This window comes from Lathyrus oleraceus, chromosome 3 (genome assembly GCF_024323335.1).
Source record: "Lathyrus oleraceus cultivar Zhongwan6 chromosome 3, CAAS_Psat_ZW6_1.0, whole genome shotgun sequence".
Taxonomy (NCBI): Eukaryota; Viridiplantae; Streptophyta; class Magnoliopsida; order Fabales; family Fabaceae; genus Lathyrus; species Lathyrus oleraceus.
The window spans coordinates 535,449,379-535,472,548 of NC_066581.1; the positions used below are offsets into that span (position 1 = coordinate 535,449,379).

Here is a 23,170-nt window from a genome sequence, read left to right on the forward strand (position 1 = left end):
GAAAGCATATTTGGGGGAGTTATTGAGAAAATCATAATGCTATCATCATATGAGGGGTGGGATAAAGACTACAAGTCTTTTCTAGAAACTTACAAGGGAACAAAAGACCATGAAGATTCAGCCTGAAGACTATTGTAATAGTGGTTAGGAACTGATCTTTGCCATTAGTCACATATTACCTTAAAAATTATTTATGCTTAAGAAACACAACAACCAATCAGAAACACAAAACATATGATTTACGCTTTTATTCAAAAAATACAAAGATAAAGCACAAAACATATAAAACAAACAACAACAACTAAGCAGAAGAAGAAGAAGAAGAAGAAAAAGATCCATCAACAAAGACCACCTTGACCTTAAACGGGTCAATAATTTTCAAATCTTTTGCAAGCTTCAGCTTATCTCCTCAGAGTCTGATGATTTTCAGAAGCCACTTTTCAACAAAGGCAGTTTCCTAGGTTCTGATTTAAGCTACTTATGAGCAACATCAGACTTTGATACTCTAATTAGATACAAGCACTTATTCATCAATATAGATCATGTTCAGATTTTTCTTGATGAAATTAAATCTTTTAATGGCTATGGGTTTTGTAAATATGTCAGCCCATTGATGATCAGTATCAATGAACTTAAGATCTATAATTCCCTTATGAACATAGTCTTTTATGAAGTGATATTTAATCTCAAACTGCTTTGTCCTGGAGTGTTGAACTGGATTCTTTGTTAGACCGGTTGCAACAATATTTTCACAAAAGATAGGGATATTGTCTCCATATATCTGATAATATTCAAACTGATATTTCATCCAGAGGAGCTATGTGCAACACTTAACAGCATAAATATATTTTGCTTCTGTTGTGGAGAAAGCAATAATTGTTGGTCTCTTGTTAGCCCAGAATATTAGGTTTTCACCTATGAATTGACAGTTTCCACAGGTGGATTTTCTTTCAATTCTAGCCCCAATATAATCAACATCACAAAATCCAACCAACTTATAATTTATAGATATCTCATAAAGAATTTCCATATTTGTTGTTCCTTTCAGATACCTACAGATTTTTTAACAGCAGTTAAATGAGTTTCTTTAGGATCTGATTGGAATCGTGCGCACAAACAGACACTGAATAAGATATCAGGCCTAGAAACAATTAGGTAAAGTAAAGATCCGATCATACCTCTGAAAAGCTTTTTATCCATTTTGGAGTTGTTTTCCTCCTTATTCGGGCTATAGGTAAGATGCATAGAAGTTGCCATAATCTTACAATCTTCAAGATTAAAATTCTTCAGAAGCTTCTTTCTATTTTTGGATTCATGAACATAAGTTCCATCATTGCCTTATGAGATGCTTTAGAATCATTTGTGTTATTCTTCTAGAATAACAATTATTTTATCAGTATATTATAAATTTTTACATCGAAACACAAAAATATTTATGAAATCTTTCAAAGATATTTTAAGATGCAATCCTTCTAGAGTGCAAGAAAATTATCATTGATTTTTTTCTCTAATCAATAGATTAATACAAAATAGATAGAATTACTAACATATATTATAAAATAAAATAAAACAAATAAATAAATAAATAATGTTACACTCTAAATCTTGAAGCTTCGTGAACCAAAATTTTAACCGTATAACCTCAGAGTCAATTCTAACCGTAGAATTTCATAAAGCGTCGTGATGATAACATGTTGCAAAATAAAGAGAACGGAGAAAAACAATTAGAAAGAAAAAGATATAATATGTATTACATTATTCTCAATTGTAATTTTACATAATAATTTAGGTTCTATTTATAGGATACAAATAGTAGATAAGAAAATAATATACATTAAGGTAATTCATATACATTTAATAATATGAGGTTTATTGAGAGAAAAAAAATAATGACATTGAACATCCATTATTTTATAATAATATAGATTTTGTTTTATATTTAGAGATTAAACATATTGCAATGATAATAATATTTAAAAACCCCAATTGGTAATCAACCCGATCAAGCTATTGAGTCAATTGGTCATTGGTCGGAGCAATGAGTTACTGGATGGACCGTATGACTTCTAGTTTGGTTTATGCAAATTAAAAAAAAAATATTTATAAAATAAAATTCTTGATATAAATTTCATAACTATAAAATCTACAAAAGAAAGTTTTATAAATCTATTCATACAAATAAGTTGAATAACAATCTTAAATAAAATTCTAACTTCAAAATATAACAATTTGTTGATGCTTATAAATTAACAGATTTTAAAAAAATAATTATATAATATAATAAATACAAACTAATATATAACATAAACAAATATCATGCTCTATTTAAATAGTTAAAAATAAAAGACAGAGTAGAAAAATAGAAAATATTTTTGAAATTTAATTCATCTTTCCTTGCTATTATAATTTTTTTTAATAATGAGATTCATACTGAAAATAATAATTTCATTTTTCTTGATAATATAATTTTTTTTTCAAATATTTTGTTAATTTATAGTATGATTATATCGTATAATTAGTTTTTTAACCTTTTTAAATTTATTATATTTATATATTATATGATTAATAATAAATAAGTTTAATGAGAATGAACACTAGAGAGAAATGTTGTAATTATAAAATATATAATTATCTTTTCTTTGACTAAATTAAGCATCAAAGAAATTTATGATACATTTGATAAAACTACGAACACAATAGTTTTGAAAGATTACATATCTGATTTTGAAAACTTGACAAAATTTTATTAAACTAAAATAAAAATAAAAGATCAAAATTATAATTAAGTTAAAAAATAAACATAAAAAAGGTCAACCCGTCGTCAAGAAATTCATTTATTCACTGGTCTGATCAGTGATCCTGTCGGGTCACACCGGTTTTCGTCGAATCAATTACAACTATGGTCTGATGACCTTATCAGACTGCTATACCCGCCGATTCACGGTCTAACTGGTCAGACCAACCAGAACGGTCAAGGATTTAAAACACTGAGAATATAAAATAGTTTTACATTGCTATACAATAACAATTCATCATTCAACTATATCACACAATTAACTTAAAAATATCTAGATTATTTAGCCGAATATATGATGATGATAGGATGATTGATGATGGTGATTGATTGAGTGCATATCTTTTTTTCTCTTATATTTATCTATTTTAAACTGAATTTTATTATATAAATATCAAAGAAACATAATCTAATTTGTAAATAAGATTAATATAAATTCAAAAAACAATATAGAAAATATTTTTTTTTAAATAACCTAGTTTTTCAATTAAAATAACCATTTTTTCAAAATATTTACCAGTTGAATAGACGCATCCAATTTGTGATTTAACATAGGCGCCGATGGTGTTGGCGCATGCATGCAAGTAAAACCAATGCAATTGGCGCATCCATTGCATGTGGCGCATGCTTTATATTATTATTATTTTTTTAAATTTTATATGTTATACTTATAAATAAATAAAATAAATAGGTAAATAAAAAATAATTATTAATATTATGATATAAAGTTAAAATATATTAAGATTGACAAGAAAATTAATGACTCGCCCGATTGAAACACCCCCTGTTCCACATCCTGGTGCGTTAGCCTGCCTTCGAGGTCTCCCACGATTTTCCTGAGGTGTTTGGGGTCTTTGAGTGCTGACATGATGTAATGACGGTTGATGTGAAGGTTCGGTGGAAGGTCAATCGGTATTTGATAAATTTGTCTAAATTTCTCCCCAATAGTTGGATGTGTTGTCGCCAACGATGCTGCCGTAATTGAGTTTGGTGCCCATGTTGTCGTAGTTGGATCGTTGTGGTTGGGTTGTTTGTGGACGACATGGTTGCCCGAATCGGGACATTGGATTGTTTTGGAAACTAAGCAATGGTTAATGTGGTGTAATAAATTCAAACAATGGTTGAGTGTTGCGGCGATGAGATGTTTGGTTGTTCATAAGTGGGGGGCTATGATGACATGAAGTTGAATCATATGAATCATCCGGGCTATAGACAAATGTGGTGGATGCGTATGGTTATTGGTTGTTAGGGTTTGGTTCCTGGTTTTGAGTTTGGGTGTGTGGCATGAATTGGTTGCGAGGTTGAGTGTTTGGTGGTTGAGTGTATATGGTAGGGTGATGGTGTGAGGTTGATCATTGGGTTTATGTGGGTTGACATTGTTCTTAGGAGGGGATTTATTGTTAGGCCTTTGATGACGAAGCTCGTTGGCATGGATCAATCAAATACCTTGGCTCAGACATAAACTGTGGCGTTGTAACCGACCTAAACCATGTCATATAATGTTGAGTTGGTCTAGCACCATGTACGATTGGTTCGTTTAAAGACATGTTGTCGTCGATTCCTCTAATGACGACACATCTCTTTTGCGAAGTCTCTCCAATTGGAATAATCCCATTGCCTATCGACTATTTATTGATGCCAATTTCCCAAACACGTCGGAGGTTCTAGAATTTGTTGTCGTATGTCGAACTACAGTTTTACACGGTCACTCTAGTGCATCTCCACAGTAGTGAACCAGATGATTGATGTTTTTGTTGTCCAAATTGCAACATCATCTTGGTTAACCTGATGATCAAGACCCATATACGACATCCAAATAAACTGTATAAGAATTTGACATGATTAGAGGATATGTAATTGGATAATTTTTTTAAATCAAAAGTAGAGTTGTTTAGTAATACATCGTCTGGTCCAATGTGGTCTAAAAGATTGCGATAAACTAATACAGTGTGTTTGGGACACCTGTTGTAGTTCATCCCCTTAACTGACCACCTAGATCGAAAAGATTGAAGATATATTAGTTACAGTCAATTGTAGTATAAAGTCTAACAAATTAGAAGATTTAAGATAAACTTATTTTGTTGCATAGGGGAATGTGAGTGACTTCTCGTTGATCGGGGCGAATGACGACATTCTTGACCAACCCCATGTCTGTAGCAAATAGGCGCAAGAATAAAACGTACAAGTATTGTTTTTTTTTGTTGCATTTTTACACAACGAACTATATAGATGAGATAAAACAGTTGAACCCCAACTATATGTGCATACTTTATTTATGTTTCGTAACAACGATAAATACATAATATTTACTGTATTACTAGTACTTTCAGGAAATAAAAAATTACCAAATAGAATCATAATATAATATCGAGCCATAATTATCTTTTCATACTCAGTAGATTCTTCGTTTAATTATCTTTAATATATGCTCCAAGGACTATTGTCAATTTGGAAACGTTGCCGGCGTATACCCCAGATGGGATTTGTGTTGGTGGTAATGACATATTCCCCCGACTCTTCTAGGCGTATCAACCATGCATCAGAGATTTTGCTTTCTGTAAACCTATTATACAAATTGATGGTACATGGTTGTACGTAAAATATAAAGGAACACTACTAATGGCAGTGACATAAGATGACAACAACAATATTTTTCCAATCGCCTTTGCATAAGATGACAACAACAACATTTTTCCAATCACCTTTGCACTAATTGACCCATAAATGAACTTCTTCATTTTGGTTGAACGTCATATTAAGCCATTGAATTCTTCTGATCCTTTTACCATTTGCAATTTCTCCATCTAACCAATGGTTCAAGGTCCTGTTAAGATGTCCGAACGTATCTACATTCCAAAGTCGGATCTTCATCGGAGGCTGCACTGCTGAAAAAATTAAATTAGCATTTCTCTTGTGAATATAAGGACACAAGTATGAATATAAAGACACTTTAAAGAAAATTGAAGGAGATTGAAGGAAAATAGAACGAAGAGTAAGAAGTTGTGTGAAAAATTATGGAAGAGCGATGCTGTATATTTATAGATGGAGTGATGAAGCAGTAGCCACATGAATTGACGTACACATATAACGGACTATGCATGCGTCATTGCATGTGACACCTACACATGCGTCACTCCTAGTGACACCATGGCTATGGATGCATCAGTGCATGTGACGCCATGACCATATATGTGTGAAAAAATAGGTTATTTAAAAAAAAAATCTAAAAGATAGGAAGACGGATAAAGAGGAAAAGATGGAGGAGAAAGAGAGATTAAAATAACAAGAAACAAAATTAAAGATTTTAGTAGCTGAAAAAAAAAAAAACATTTTCGTCAATTTTAAACGTAACAAATATTTTCGAGTGTATTTTAAAAGACTCTTTTAACAATTTAAAATTATTTATTATATTTCTAAACCTAAACCAAACCCAAAACCCAAACCCAACAAAAATCTCTCAAAAAATAACAAAACAGATCAGCCGCTGCCTTCAATATAGCAAACTCAACTCGCCGGAAAGCACAGTCGTACCCGGTGTCGCCGCCACAAACAGTTAGAATCTCCGTCGCAAGGTTCATCTGCTGCCACTACAATACAACAACTATCTCTTCTACTGCTACTACGTTTGCATCCTAAAACGCTAAAACGACGCCGTTAACCACAAAGCTTCAACCTCATACTCAACACAGATACATTAATCCTCAAATTCTCATATTATTGTGCTGTGAATTTTTTTGAGAAAATATAATCCAATTATTTATAAACTTATTTGTTCATATAAACAAATAATGGGGTCTCTGAAGAGAAAATCGCCGGAAGAAGAAACAACAGCAACAACGACTTCACAAGTGCAATACGATTGTCTTCACGACGTTTCATATCCACATGGCTACGTTCACGCTTCATCTTCTACTACTTCTGATTCATCTCAACCCAAAGAACCTGCTAAGAAGTTCCCGTTTACACTTGATCCCTTTCAATCTCAAGCTATTAGTTGTCTTGAAAATTCTGAATCCGTTATGGTTAGTTAAACCCTAATTTTCCATTAGTTGTTTAATTTTCATTATTTTGGTTATCATAAGCAATACTGTTAGTTAAGAGACTGTTTGTTACATATATTATAAATTATAAGTTATAAGCTTTAAACTATTTGTCATTAGTCATAAGTCATAAACTATCAACTATAAGCTATCAACTATTTTGACTGATCACAGCCTAAAATAGTGTCTATAGCGGCCCCATAACATTTTTTCTTTGTTTAGTTTTGATTATCATAAGCAATACTTTTAAGAGCGGTTAAGAAATGTGGTTGGGCCTAACTCAACCTTACAAAAGCGGTTAATGAAGTGAGGATTGCCTCCATTTATAAACACATGTTTAAGTCATATATTATCCGATGTGAGACTCTTAACACACCCCTCGCGTTCAAGATTAGGCAACTGGAGCGTGGAAATTAATGGTGGGTGGTCTGATAGCGGAAACCATAGTAGGTGGTCCACCGGATCTTAAACGAGGCTCTGATACTATCTTAAGAAATGTGGTTGGGCCTAACTCAACCCTACAAAACCGGTTAGTGAAGTGAGGATTGCCTCCACTTATAAACACATGTTTAAGTCATATATTATCCGAAATGGGTCCTTAACAAGCGGTTTGCTACAGATTATAAATAATGTGATTTAATATTCAATAATTTAGAGTTTTTTTTAAGAAAAGTAGAAAAAGATCCAATTTGTTTGGACTCGTTAGGTTTTGGAAGCTGTTGTAAATCAGTTATAAATAATCAATCTTTTAGAGAAGCTACTAAAAACAGATTTATGATTTTATAGCAACTAAAATAGTGGCTGTAGCGAACTATAGTGTAATGGAATTTGAACTATATCACGGTTGCATAGAAGAATTTGAACAAACTCCTTTTTTCTGTGATCTGCAATTGAGAATATCAGTTATAGGTAACTAAATTTGATTTTGGATGGTATTTTGTTTATAGGTATCTGCACATACATCTGCTGGGAAAACTGTTGTGGCTTTATATGCAATTGCTATGTCGCTTCGAGATGGTCAACGTGTTATCTACACTTCTCCTATCAAGGCACTTAGTAACCAGAAGTATAGAGAATTTAAAGAAGAGTTTTCTGATGTTGGTTTGATGACTGGTGATGTTACCATTGATCCCAATGCTTCTTGCTTGGTACCTATTATGCCAAACCAAAGCTTTTTACTGTTTACTTTTTTTTTTATTAATGTCTACTTTCTAGAAGAGTTTTGTTCCTATTTATGGTATGTTTGGATTGACTCGTGTGAGTTTATCTACTGGTATAAGTAGTTGTGAAACAGTTTTATAGAACTTATAAAAACAGCTTGTGACATGTCCACAAGTTGTTTTCAGCTTATTTCCATATAAGCTCTTAAAGATAGCTTATGAAAACATCTTATAGATTATATAAAAACAACTTTTAGCTTATGAAAACTTCCTTACTTCCAACTAGTTTATACTGGTCTGTCTTTCAGATGAAGTTTAAAATTAAATCATATAAATGTTTATTTGTTTTAGGTCATGACTACTGAAATCTGGCGAAGTATGCAATACAAAGGGTCTGAGGTCACTAGGGAGGTGGCTTGGATCATTTTTGACGAGGTGCATTACATGCGTGATCGAGAAAGAGGTGTGGTTTGGGAAGAGAGCATTGTTATGTCGCCAAAGAATGCTCGTTTTGTCTTCCTGTCTGCTACTGTCCCTAATGCCAAGGAATTTGCTGATTGGGTGGCAAAGGTTAATTAATCTCAATTTTATTTGATTTAATATCTATATAGTGGCATTTTTTTTCTTTTCTTTTTCTGTGAATGAGGGGATGGATGTATTGCTGGGGGCCTTATGATTTGGGTTGATTGCAGGTGCACCAACAGCCTTGTCATATTGTTTATACAGATTACCGGCCAACTCCCCTTCAACATTATATTTTTCCTTCCGGAAGCGAGGGTCTATACTTAGTTGTGGATGAAAAGGGAAAATTTCGCGAAGACAGTTTTCATAAAGCTTTGAATGCTCTTGTTCCCGCTGCTGATAGTGATAGGAAAAAAGAAAATGCCAAGTGGCAAAAAGGTCTGGTGCTAGGCAAGGCAGCTGAAGAAAGCGACATATTCAAGATGGTGAAAATGATCATCCAACGTCAATACGATCCCGTGATACTGTTCAGCTTTAGCAAGAGGGAGTGTGAATTTCTTGCAATGCAGGTAAGTTCTAATTGATTTTATTGCGAAAAGTATATTTTTTCATTCTTCCATGTGTGGTACTATGTCTTTGATGTTGTCTATGGTTTCTGCAGATGGCAAAAATGGATCTTAATGGGGATACAGAGAAGGACAACATAGAAAAAATATTTTGGTGTGCTATGGATATGCTTTCAGATGATGATAAGAAGCTGCCTCAGGCAAGTTACTTAATTAACTCTGGTGTTTTATCCTTCTGGGCACATATACCACGCCTCAAGCTGATCTCTGATTTTTAGCGTACCTCAAGTTGTTCAACAAACTGTGTATAGTTCTTATTGTTTTTAAATAACACTCATCTCTTAAACTGGATTCGATTTTCTTTTGTTAGTTCTATCACACCCTACATTTTAAGAAAACAAGGATTCCTTAGGACTAGTAGATTTCAGATTGATTTGGTTTGCCTTACTTTGAGCTTTACCCGGTCTGTTGGATAATCTTTGTTCGATTTGTGGTCTAAATTAAGCATTTGTTTCTCTATGTCAAAATCAGATTGCATTCTGAACTCGTGAGTTTTAATTTTTATTTCTCTTTGGGGCTTTGATCATGGTTGTTTTCCAATTTCAGTATATTGCATGAGATTGGGATGGGAATCTATAATGCAATCCTAAACATTCTCATGTTTCCTTTTTAAACTATCTTTTTCTGCTTTGAAATTGGAGAATATGTTATCCCTTGTAGCTGTGCATTCCTCTAAAACTAATAGAAACGGTTCTTCTATTACAAACAAAATATAGCTCAGCATGAAGAGTTTGTATCAATTTTTTCAGGTTTTGAACATGCTGCCCTTGCTAAAACGTGGAATCGGAGTGCATCACTCTGGATTACTCCCAATTCTAAAGGAAGTGATCGAGATCTTATTTCAAGAAGGACTAATCAAGGTTAGTGAAAAAAGCATGAGATAAGATATTGCCTATACAAGTTTAGAAATTGCGCATAACTGGACACCCATATCTTCATTAACTGCATAAATTATTGTTTTCCAAGTGATTAAAGTTTTGGAATCATATCACTCAAAATCTAGTTTGGGATTTACGGTAACAGTAGTAAAGTTAAGAGATGCCATTACCTACTACAAAATATTATTGCTTTGAAATATCAGATATATTAAGATCTAGAGATTAATGAGTCAGATAGAGATGCGGTATATTAGAGATAGATTAGCATTAAGCTTTCCCTCTCATCATAACAGAATTCTGTTATTAGTTGGTTGTATTATCCAACTATATAAACAGTTGTAACAGTTGTGATGAGTGTTATGATGAGAGGGAAAGCTTAATGCTAATCTATCTCTAATACAGTAGAACTTTATGGCGTCGTTTGATCCACTTAGTGGGATAAGACTTGGTTGTTATTGTTGATACTAGGTAGAGGTTTCCTAGTTCTCTTTTATGTTTATTTACTTTGTTTTGTAATTTTTGGCATACTGAGAATAGTGATCAATGTTGTATTTAACAAACATATTTTCATATCTACTTCTATTTGTTGATATAATAAACACTCATTGTTTTACAACGTTATTAAATCTTTCAACTACTGAAATGTTTTCCTTCAGTGTTTGTTTGCCACAGAGACCTTCAGTATTGGTTTGAACATGCCTGCAAAAACTGTAGTTTTTACAAATGTCCGAAAATTTGACGGGGACAAATTTAGGTGGTTAACCAGTGGAGAATACATACAAATGAGTGGTCGTGCTGGTCGACGAGGTATTGATGATCGGGGAGTATGTATCCTCATGATTGATGAGAAGATGGAGCCTTCTACTGCTAAATCGATGGTTAAAGGGGCAGCAGATAGTTTAAACAGGTAAATTGTCTGTTTAATTCCGATAATTATATATCACTAAAGATGAATTTGTCCATTTTTAAATATCCATTTTTGGCAAAGCCTTATAGATTGTGATGCGTTAGAATTGGAATTATTCTTGGTGTTCTTAAAGATGAACTGTTACCTCTCTTACATATATGCTTTACATTTCAGTGCTTTCCATTTAAGCTACAACATGATTTTGAACCAAATGCGCTGTGAAGACGGTGATCCTGAAAATTTACTCCGTAATTCATTTTTTCAGTTCCAAGCTGATCGTGCCATTCCCGATCTTGAGGTTTGTTTTAATTTATGAAGGCATTTTGTGTAGTATATATTTTGATGAGATTTAAATTTATGAAGGCTCTAATACCATCTCTCTAAAGTTTTAAGGTTACTCATTCATTTGTAATTTTCTTTTCAATTGCGGGTTAAAAATATTTCTTGTGTCTATCAACGTCAAATCTGGTTAGTTTGATTCAGATTAAAAATTGATGATAAAATTTCCCTTGTAGAATAATACATTTATTTGAGTTAAAATGGGAATATGTTAGTTGAGTGAAGTTGACTTGTTTAACCTGCTAGTTTAAGATTTCCCTATTTTATCTATCTCCTTGTCTATACTGATGGTTATATGGTCTTTTTGGCTACCTTCTGGTCTGGTTTGCCAGCACTAGCCACAGAACCCTCAGTAGGTTATGCCACATATCGCTTTGAAGTCTCTCCAATCATGCCCTTCAACAAGAAGGATTATTTCCAATGTGTACAGACCATGTATTACCCTCTTGACTTTTGGCCAACCTCTAGCTAATCTTAATATACTTGTCAGTACCTATTATTGGGGATTAAAAGTCTAAGGATTCAAAGCACACAGTCTCCCTCAGGCCTCATCTCACTTTCCTTTGCTTTTCACGGCTTCCATCCCATGTCCAAGGAATTAAGCAGTCTTTCTTGGATTAGCTGCCTCCTGAATTCGGCCTCTGAATCTCTTGTGAATTATCATTAATCATGTCAGCTAAATTATGTGAAAAATTATATGGGTTGGCAAACTGTAGAAATATGGTCTTTCCGACAAGATCTCTCTAACCACCTGATCAAGGAGGCTGAAGACATTGATGCCACTGAATAACTTTTTTCCTATTTTTTTAAGAATAATTTTAGATGCATGGCCCGATTGCCTTGAGTGATAAAAAATTGAAGGATCTGAACCAACCAGTCATCTTTTAAATTGGTTTTGACTCTAATATAAATATCTTATTAACCTGGCCCTATTACACCTCTATTCTTCATTCTAGAGAAATAGGTTTAATTTCAGTAGAGACATAAAGCGGGCACTTAATTTGTTCTTGTGAAGAGGCATATAGTAGTTATATAAAACCGCTGATGTTCTTCTATTTCAGTTGGTTCTTGAGAAAACTTTATTTAATAAATAGTTTTTCTTCTTTTGTTGGTTTGGAAATTATATCAAGAAAAAATTAGTTTTTAAAACTTATTCTTAATAATTGTGTATCCAGAAACAAATAAAAGCGTTTGAAGAAGAGAGGGAATCAATTGTTATTGAAGAAGAAGACAGTTTGAAGGATTATTACAATCTTCTAGAGCAGCTTAGAAGTTTGAATAAGGACGTTCGTGACATTGTGTTATCTCCAAGGCACTGTTTACCTTTTTTACAGCCTGGGAGGCTTGTTTCTATCCAATGTACTTCAAGGGATGAAGAACTTTCTCCCATTTTTATTGAGGATCAGTTGACTTGGGGGTTGATCATTAATTTTGAAAGGATTAAGGGCGTTTCTGAAGGTGATAATTTTCAATGGCTTCTAGTGATTTTTATTATACACGTTTGTACATTAAAATTTTAGTTCCTAAAGTAGTCAACATTTCAGATGATGCGAACATAAAGCCGGAAGATGCATCTTACAAAGTTGATGTTCTTACAAGATGTGTGGTGAGGAAAGATAAACTTGGAAAAAAATCTGTTGAGATTGTTCCTCTGAAAGAACATGGAGAACCTATAGTGGTTTCCATTCCTATCTCTCAGGTAAAGTAATTTAAACTGTTAAGGGATGTAATCTATATGCAGGCTTGGACTCTAAATTGTTAATTTTACAGATTTAATTCAAAAAATGAAGAATTTGTTCTTAAGTATTCCTGTATGATACTTCTTAAATTTTTAGATTGGATGATTCCATGAAAATTGCATCATAAAAAAAACCAGTACTAGGAAAAAGAGTACAGTGCTTAACACATATGATACCATTGTGTGCATGTTTGAATGTGTGTTTTCTGTTGCATTGAATAACTCATCTACGATTCAGGTTCAATTGTTGGAATTTGATATTATAACCTCTATCCAATTGATTGTTGAAATTTTGGTTTTGCTGGAACTGTATATTTATGGCTTTATTGTTCACAATATTGATAAAATAACGATTATCAGTTTATAATTTTCTCTTTTATTGCTTACAGATCAATACAATTACCGGTCTGCGTCTATACATACCAAAGGATCTTTTGCCATTGGAAGCTCGAGAAAACACACTGAAAAAAATTAAGGAAACTCTTTCTAGATTTGAGGATAAGGGATTGCCACGTCTAGATCCAGAAGAAGACATGAAGGTGTAGTTCTTATCCATTTATTTTCCTCATTTTGATAATTTCTCAATTATACCATCATTACCTAGAACCTTATATTTTTTCAGATTCAAAGTAGCTCGTACAAGAAAGCATCACGGAGGATAGAGTCTTTGGAGAGGCTATTTGAAAAGCATGAAATTGCAAAGTCACCGCTTATAAAGCAGAAGTTAAAAGTTTTTCAGAGGAAGCAAGAGCTTACTGCAAAAATAAAGTCAATTAAGAAAACATTAAGATCATCTACTACTTTAGCATTCAAGGATGAACTCAAGGCACGAAAAAGGGTTCTTCGGAGGCTAGGGTAATGAAAATTGTGAAGTATTTCTGTAAAAATAAAGAGTTGACTTCTTAATGTCCAAATCTAATTTATGGATGTGATTCTTTCTTTACAATGGTTTTATACATGTATTTTTCAATCTAGTGACAATGTGAGATATTCGTATGCAGATATGCTACAAGTGACAATGTCGTGGACTTGAAAGGGAAGGTTGCTTGTGAAATAAGTAGTGCAGATGAATTGACCCTTACAGAACTCATGTTCAACGGTGTCTTCAAGGACATAAAAGTAGAGGAGATGATTTCTCTCCTGTCTTGTTTTGTCTGGCGAGAAAAAATCAATGATGCTGCCAAACCTCGAGAAGAACTTGATATGCTCTATTCACAATTACAAGACACTGCCCGGAGAGTTGCCCAACTTCAGCTTGAATGCAAGGTAATCACTGAATACCAATCATCACATTACTAGCATTTAACTGCAAAAATGAAGATTGTGTTGAGTTTTTCTTAGAAATCCAGTCAAATTAGTGTTAGCTGAACATTCAAAAAACTAGTACAAGATCAACTTTGACAATTGATAATTAAACTAAACCTTATTATCATTCTAATTTCAGCATTTCTCCAAAGTAAATTTTCTATGTATCCTACTATTATTGAATGGAATATCATCAAGTGACACATTATTCATCTTCACGCACTTAATTGTGCGTTAGGTCTTTAGCTTTTCCTTTCACAACATCAATTCTATGTATCCCCGTGTTTGTTAGTGTTCTATCAACAATACCACTAGTTGAATACTATAGATTGGTATCTCTTACTTTGCCGAAGTTTCTACGCACCTGTAACTGTAAAATGCTTTAACAAGTTCTTATCATATCTCATTCTTTCTATATAAATCACAGGTACAAATTGACGTTGACACTTTTGTAAAGTCATTTAGACCTGATATTATGGAGGTGGTGTATGCTTGGGCGAAAGGTTCAAAGTTCTATGAGATCATGGAGATTACAAAAGTTTTTGAAGGTAGCTTAATTAGATCAATTAGAAGACTCGAGGAAGTTCTTCAGCAGTTAATAGAAGCAGCTAAGTCAATTGGAGAAACTGAACTTGAGGCAAAGTTTGAAGAGGCTGTGTCCAAAATCAAGAGGGACATTGTCTTTGCAGCATCATTGTATTTGTAGTTCCTTCAAAGAGAAACTGCAATAATTATACATAGATTTCATGGTTGGAAGGATAGTGTACCAATTGATATCAACCTTGTTTTTCACCTTTAGTTTTGAGCTTAGCTTAGAAAAATCACTGTATTAGATAAACTTATCTACTTTTTTGATAAATTATGAATGTTAGTAGTCGTCATCATCTTTAAACTTATGAGTGTAACTGTCACAACGTCAAACTGTGACATGTTCAGAGTTTTTTATTGACTATTTCTCAAATCTCTTCACAACAAACATCAAAACTGACTTCCAAGATATCCATCAAGTGGTGGAAAACAGAATCACTCAAGACATGAGAGTGGGGATGGATTTCACTTCAGAAGAGGATAGACAATCCATATTCCAAATAAAAGGTGTCGTAGCCTAAATTTCGTCCCAAACTTTTTTAAGAATTCTTGAGCATCAGGTCAATAAAATTTAACCAAAAGTCAATTTTTGGTCCAATTGATCAATTTAATTTTGTTCTTAAGCATCATGTTAAGATGATTCATTTCATTAGTTTGAGTCACACGGTTTATTTCACCGATTCAAGTTGAAAACAAAATTAACAGAAAAATGATTTAGAATTGGAGTGACTTTGAATTTCATGTTCATTTAAGTAATTTTGTTACACCGTTCACATCACATTTCACCAAGTCAAAATTCAAAACAAATTAACAAATTTGAAAACAAACTGAATTTGAATTGAATTAACATTATACATTTAATTTCAATTTGGAAGTTTGTTACAAAGGGAGAGACTTTACAACTTTTGCACATGACCTACAGCAAACACACAATTTTACACTCTCCACAAAATCAATAACAAATCCTTAATTTCCCTCCCAATTTTTCACTTGTCACATGATTCATAACCATCTCACACACTTACACAAAAAGATCTTTTGAATCTCACCCAAATTCTACACGAATTTTGATAGTGTGTAAGACACTTTTGTTGAGGAGAGAAAAGATAAAGAGGATATGAAAATTAAGATTATTATTATTGAAGAATGATTATTGTTATACAAATTGGTTTATATGTGTGTGTATTTATATACAAAGTTATTTGACTAATAAGTAACAAATACAACAAATTAAGTAACAAACCCTAAACTTTAATTAACTTTGGGCTTGGACCACACACAACTTGAATTATATCTTATATCTCAACACACCCCCTATAATCTAAGATGTCGAACATATGCTAATCATGGTCGATATGAAATATTCCTAATTTGTTTCTAAAAAGTTCAAGAATTTGTCGATCTTCAATCATTTGGTGAAAATGTCGTTCAACTTGCTTCACTTAAGCAACGCCTCACTTCAAGTTCACTTAGATTTACCTTTTTCCTTAAGAAGTAAAATCTAACTTCGATGTGCTTACTCCTTTCATGCAAAACTGGATTCTTCGCAAGGTTTATGGCTGACTTGCCGTCGATCTGCATCACCAGAGGTTTCTTCACTTCGACCTCCATTTCTTCAAGCACGAATCTGATCCAAATTGCTTGACACACAACATAAGATCATACTATATATTCAGCCTCACACGATGACAATGCCACCACATGTTTCTTTCTCGAGCACCATGAGATTGAGCCACCAAACACTTGAAAGAAATAACCAGTTATACTTCTTCGATCTTCCTTATCTGCACACCGATTAACATCTGAATAATATGTAACCATAACTTCTTTGCTTACAGAGTCTCGTCGAAATAAAATTCCATAGTTTATCTATCCTTTTAAGTATCTCATGATTCTTCTTGTAGCCTTCATGTGTGACACCCTTGGTTCACTTATGTATTTGCTCACTAATCCGACTGAGAAACCTATATCAGGTCGACTGTTGCACACATATCTCGGAGATTCGATAATTTGTTTGAACAAAGTTGCATCAACTTTGTCTTCCTATCCATGTTTCTCCAACTTCAAGTTTGGTTTGACAAGTGAAGATGCAAGATTCGAATCATCCATCCGGATTCTCTTGAGTATCTCTTTGATATACCTTCTTTGATGTAACACCATACCTTACTTCGATATTTGAAATTCCATGCCTAGGAAATAAGACAAGTTTCCCAGATCCGACATTTCAAATTCCATTATCATCAGCTCTTTGAACTTCGACAAGTTCTCCAAGCTACTTCTAGTCACTAACAAGTCATCGACATATAAGCAGATGATTTTTATGTATTGTGCCACAACCTGAACATAGACACCATACTCATATTTGCATTTCACGAATTCCAATTCGACCAAGTATGAGTCAATCTTCTTGTTCCATGCCATAAGTGCCTGCTTGAGACCATATAGTTCTTTGTGAAACTTGTATACTTTCCTTGCTTCCTCCTGAATCAAAAACCCAAGAGGTTGTGTTACATATACCTCCCCATCTAGAGGACCATTCAAAAATGCTGATTTCATATCTAAGTGAAATGATGACCAACCTTGCTTGCATGCCAAGGCTACCACCAATCAAACAGTCTCCAATATTGCTAATGGTATGTATACTTTACAATAGTCAACTCCTGCTCTCTGAAGAAAACCTCGAGCTACCAATCTCTCTTTATGTCTTTCTATCTACCCATCAATATTGTACTTCAATTTGAACACCCACTTCACTTCGATCGCTTTTGTATATGTTGACAATTCGACTAACTCCTATGTGTTTTTTCTTTAGATTGCTTGTAACTCTTCGACTATAGTTGACTTCCATGCTTTATCGTTTAAGGATGTAATATAGTTGATTGGTTCAGCACCTGCAACTAAGGCGAAATGAACTAGTTCTCCATTTGGTGTGACTTCATCATCACCAGTCACTTCATAGTCTTGAAGACTTGCTGGATGAACTCTAGTTATTTGAGGTCTTTGACTAGTACTAGCTACACCATTTTCGAATTTGACTGTGTCAGGCATGTCAACAATTGCTTCGACGTCAATTATAATATTAATAATATCTTTGACTTCGACATCATTACTTGCTCTATCTAAATCATAACTCATCAATGGCTTGTCAATTGCATCACTATTCCAATCCCAGGAAGAATTTTCATCAATCATAATATCTCGACTCATCATGATCTTCTGATTAATTTGATTAAACAACCTGTATGCTTCAATTTTATGATATCCTACCAGAATCATAAGTTCGCTCTTGTCATCAAGCTTCCTTCTTCTAGCATCAGGAACATGCTTGTAACAAATAAAGCCAAACACCTTCAGATGACTCACTGATGGTCGTTTTCCACTCCAAACTTCTTCAGGAACCTTGTTCTTTAGCTTCTTGATAGGGCACATGTTCAGAATATAAACAGCAGTGGAAACAACTTCACCCCATAAGGATTTTGAAAAATTCTCCTGCTTCAACATGCATTTCACCATGTCTAATATGGTCCTGTTTCTTCTTTCTACTATTTCATTATGTTGAGGCGTATAAGGAGCAACTACCTCATGATCAATACCATGTTTTGCATAGAATTCTTCAAACATATCAGATGTGTATTTGCCACCTCCATCTGTTCGCAGAAATTTTGATCTTCTTCTCACTCTGGTTTTTGACAAGCATCTTGAATCTCTTAAAGATTTCGAATACTTTGTCCTTTCGCTTGATCACATAGATCCACAACTTTTGACTAAAATCGTCGACAAACTAAAAAAATACTTGTTTCCACCAATGGTATACTCTTCAAAAGGGCCACATACATCTGAATATACAACTTCGACTACGCAGGAGGATCTCATTTGCATAGTCGAAATGAAAGATTTCTGGATTGCTTTCCGACTAAGCAACCTTCACATAGTTTGTTGGGCATATCAAAACTTGGTATACCAATTACCATATCTTGAGTAATCCATTGATTGAGTGATCGAAAGTTCAAATGTTCAAACCTCAAATGCCACAACTAACTATGCTTGTGGTCGACAACAGTTTTTTGAACCTCTGAAACATGATACAATAGAATGAATGTTGCATTGAGATTGAGAAAATCAAATCTTTTGACTTCTTAATCAAACAAAAATGACTGAATGAATGTCATTAAGACCAGATAAAATGCCAGAACTCCTGACTTTTAATCTACACCCTGATAAATCTTTTTAACAGATGTAATGCACGATAAAGTGGAATGATTATGCTATGCTGATGCAAGTGAAAAACTCAGGGTAAAATTTAGGGTATGACAACTTCCCATATTTAAACATCTTTAATCAAAGGATATGAAGAATTCTTGTCTGCAAATCATCATGGTGAAAGATAGTTTAAATACTGAACATATCCAAATTTTGTCCTTTTATGTAGTATAATGATATGCTTACGGTTATGAATGAATCGGCACAGACTAAGAAATTATCTCGACTTCTTAATCATTAGATGATAATGCAAATGAATGCAACGAGATCTAGGAAATACTCTTGATTTCCTAACCTTCGGGTGATATGGATGGAAATGATAGTTAAAAAGTACTCTTGACTCCTTAAAAATGAATGCATATGGATTAAGAAATTCTCTTGATTTCTTAATCATCAAATGACAAGTGATATAGATGCTAAGAAGTACTCTTGACTCCTTAGGAATGAATGAATTAAGAAATACTATTGATTTCTTAATCATTATATGATTAAATGAAATGTATATGAATTAAGAAATGCTTTTGATTTCTAAGATGTTATGCAAATGATTGAGGTTTAGAGAATCATGTTAAGCTGCTATTGAACGACAGTAGATCTCTGAGGATGGATTTGTCACAAAGTAACCTGTTCGAGTGTTCTTTAGATGTTCTTCATTTGAAGGTAGACTTTCATTGGGGAACAAATGATCATATTCAACCTCTCTTGGCTAAATATGTCGTATTCAGCAACTCTTAGTTGAGAATAATGCATTCAACTACTCTTGGTTGAAGCAAATCTGTGCAAAATAAAATAGTATCAACTGCTCTTGGCTGGAACTATTATATTCAACTGCTCTTGGTTGAAGCAAAACTGCAAAATAAAATAGTGTCCAACTGCTCTTGGCTAAAACTATTTCATTCAACTGCTCTTGGTTGAAGCAAAATTATGCAAAATAAAATAGTATCCAACTGCTCTTGACTGAAACTATTGCATTCAACTACTCTTGGTTGAAGCAAACAATTGGGAAATAAACAAAAGACTTTCTTTGGGGAATAATTGCATGCTCAACTACTCTTGGCTGATAGAAGGCTCCTTTGGGGAATGAGATGATCCCAGAGAGCAGCTGGGGAATGAAAGGTTAGTACTAACCAAAAGGCTTAACATTACTCTAAACTATTTGAGTAACAGTTCCAATCCAAAGCTTCTTCGGAGAGTATGTCAGTATGGAATACTAACTCTGTCGGGGATTGACTGAAGTAAACTGTTAAAGAATACAAAAGACTTTATAGGAAATAAACACATAGGAGACTCATTGGAAATACAACACATCAACTTAGGGGTTGAGAAATTAAATACAATATTGACTCGGGGGTCTAGAACAAAATGAGACACAAGTCAACTCGGGGGTTGAGGAAACAACAATATAAACGACATTAACTCGGGGTTTGAGGAAATAAAGACAACATCGACTCAGGGGTCGAGAAAATAAAGACACAAGTCAACTTGGGGGTTGAGGGTTATGACAAGCTATCAACTAGGGGATTGACAAATATTAAAGCAACAACTCGGGGTCAGAAGATATTTTAAAGAGAACATCATTGACTCGGGGGTCGTGAACATATCAACCAGGGGTTGACAAAACAAAGACAACATCAACTTAGGGGTCAAGAAAATAAAGATAGTGGCATCGACTTAGGGGTCGATAAAATAAAGACAATGACATCGACTTAGGGGTCGAGAGAAAATCAAGAAAACATTAACTCAGGGGTTGACATGCATTGATAGGCGGTTATGGAAACAATCGAAAAAAGACTCCCTTAGTAGAAAACTTACTAGGGAAGATCTATAAAGGAAAAGTTATAACAAGACTTTCTAGGGTAACCTCTGCTTGGGGAGTAACAATCAACAGACATGCTAAGGATATACTAAGAATCAAACAATAGAGCTTGTCTGTTAGGGAACTCTTATCCATTAGACTTATTGGGGGAGATTTCTAGTTTGTGAAGAGATTTCCATATTAGATAACTACTTCAAAGATACTTGCTCAAGATAATGCTGATGAGGATACCTTTCTTAAGGAATCCTGCTGGTATGAAACTCATATGAGGAGTTCATGAAGTTTTGCAGGAGAAAATTACAAGGGAATCCCCGTGGGGAGATATATACTGGAGAAGCCAAGCAGAAATCCCGTTGACACCAAAGTTCACTTGGGAGAATATAAATCACCTTCCTAGGGAAGAAACACGTCTTGAGAATCATCACCAACAATGATTAACTTATGAAAGCAACTTGTACTAAAGAAAAGAATTGTAGTACTCTTGAGAACAACTCTTAAATCTTGGTTCACTGAGGATTACCCTGAACTTTCTTGAGAGGTTGCTGAATCCGGCTGAGTTTTATGCATGATTTGTTTTGTACATGATATGCAAAAAGAAAATGTATACATGAATATACTAGTTTATGCATTTTGTGGGTGTTAAGCTCTGATTCCCCGACACCTCGGTCTTGAATAGTTTTGACACCTTGAAGATGGTTTGTAAAACTTTGATTTCTGTTTTTATTCCTATTGTCTCTAGAAGAGTAAGAACCTATGACTTGCTCAGATCATAGTGATCATTGAGGTGATTCACACCTTGTGAACTTATTGTGCCCTAGTCTGTTGGGCCTTTGAAAAGAAAAACTTCTCTTGAAAAGAAAATTGACATCTATTTTCCATAATATAACTGTGTTACGACTTGCCCCTGATTTACTGACTTTTAGAGTGGCGAGCTTCACTATACTCTAGAAGTGGCTTGCCTCCTTATGAGCTTCAGAGAGACTTGCTGCGTCTCAAAGTGATTGCCCAAAATTTACTAAATCTTGAAATACCTTGCACTAAACTGACTACTCTTTGGAAGAATTTCCTGGATACTAAGTTTTGATTTTACAATAAGATTGTTCATTCAAAAAATGGTAATTCTAACGTAATACTCATGCAAAATTTGAAATCAATCTTTATTGAAATGAAGGTGATATACAACGAATGGATCACTGGTTTATTCAAGGTGAAAAAGACAATGAGATAGGATACCAATATAGATGATTAACAAATATCTAGGGATCAGATTAATGTAACTTTGCTGAGTATGCTTTCAAAATAAACCTTGCTTCAATTAGATCTTTTGCATGTTGTAACGTGGCCTGGTTCACTTTTTCGAACAAAAGAACACGAGGCTAAAAGTTTTGATTTTAACCCACCCCAATATATTTAATGATATCCAGTCCCACATTCAGTTAATTTTACAAATGTATTAAATCCTAGAGAATTTCAAAAGTGTGAACATGATGGCTTGAGAACTAATGATAGTCATTCATTTGAGGTGGCAGTCACCTATCTTTGTTTGGTAATCACAAAATTTTGATTCTATCAGGAATTTTGGTGACCATTTGGTTCTTGATATGATGGTCACCTATTTTCAATTTTTTTTCTTTTCCCTAACTTTTGCCTGAACTGGTTCTTTTGAACTCTCAGTCCACCAGGATGCCCTGACTTTTGCCTAAGTCACCTTCTTGGTGTTCGACTTAGCGGGCTTTCTCTTATTTTTTATTTTATTTTTTGGAAGATTATGACTGGCACATGATTGGTTATTGTGGAACAACCACTATACCTTTGTATTTTTCCAGACTACTTCGACACTTTTTGATGTGTGTGAAGAAAAACATGTGGTTACACCTCCCAAGTGTTCTAAATGATTCTTTTCAGACTTGAATGCATAACCAAATTAACTGAAAACTACCCTCCCCCTAGTTCATAATAAAAGGTTTATTTATTTATTTCTAGAAAGAAACACAAACTTCTAGGCTCAAAGGGGTTGACGAGGAATCATCTTCCTTATGTCTCCAGTGTTTGGGATTAGAACAATGCCTTACAACATCAACAAAGTTTTATTTGAAAGCATATTTGTCAGCAATTTTGGGTATTTTGTTTTCATCACCCTCCCTCAATTTTTTTCTAAAACAACAGTTTGATAAAGAGATGTGAATGGGAGAAATAATTTTGTTTTGTTTTGTTTTTTTATATAAATGACAAATGAGTGAATACAATAATGATTGAT

At 33.8% G+C, this 23,170-nt stretch overlaps 1 protein-coding gene across 1 annotated transcript; it reads left to right on the forward strand.

Annotated features, from left to right (window-relative positions):
• Window positions 1–6,198: 6,198 nt before the first annotated feature.
• On the forward strand, window positions 6,199–15,201 carry LOC127128786 (DExH-box ATP-dependent RNA helicase DExH9). Its single transcript, XM_051058159.1, has 14 exons — window positions 6,199–6,816; window positions 7,782–7,982; window positions 8,346–8,564; window positions 8,687–9,025; window positions 9,118–9,222; window positions 9,832–9,942; window positions 10,617–10,867; window positions 11,042–11,165; window positions 12,382–12,664; window positions 12,751–12,905; window positions 13,334–13,483; window positions 13,567–13,799; window positions 13,946–14,210; window positions 14,677–15,201. Exons 1-14 carry the CDS (start codon window positions 6,583–6,585, stop codon window positions 14,953–14,955), a joined length of 2,949 nt encoding a protein of 982 aa, XP_050914116.1. The 5' UTR covers window positions 6,199–6,582; the 3' UTR covers window positions 14,956–15,201.
• The last annotated feature ends 7,969 nt before the right edge of the window (window positions 15,202–23,170 follow it).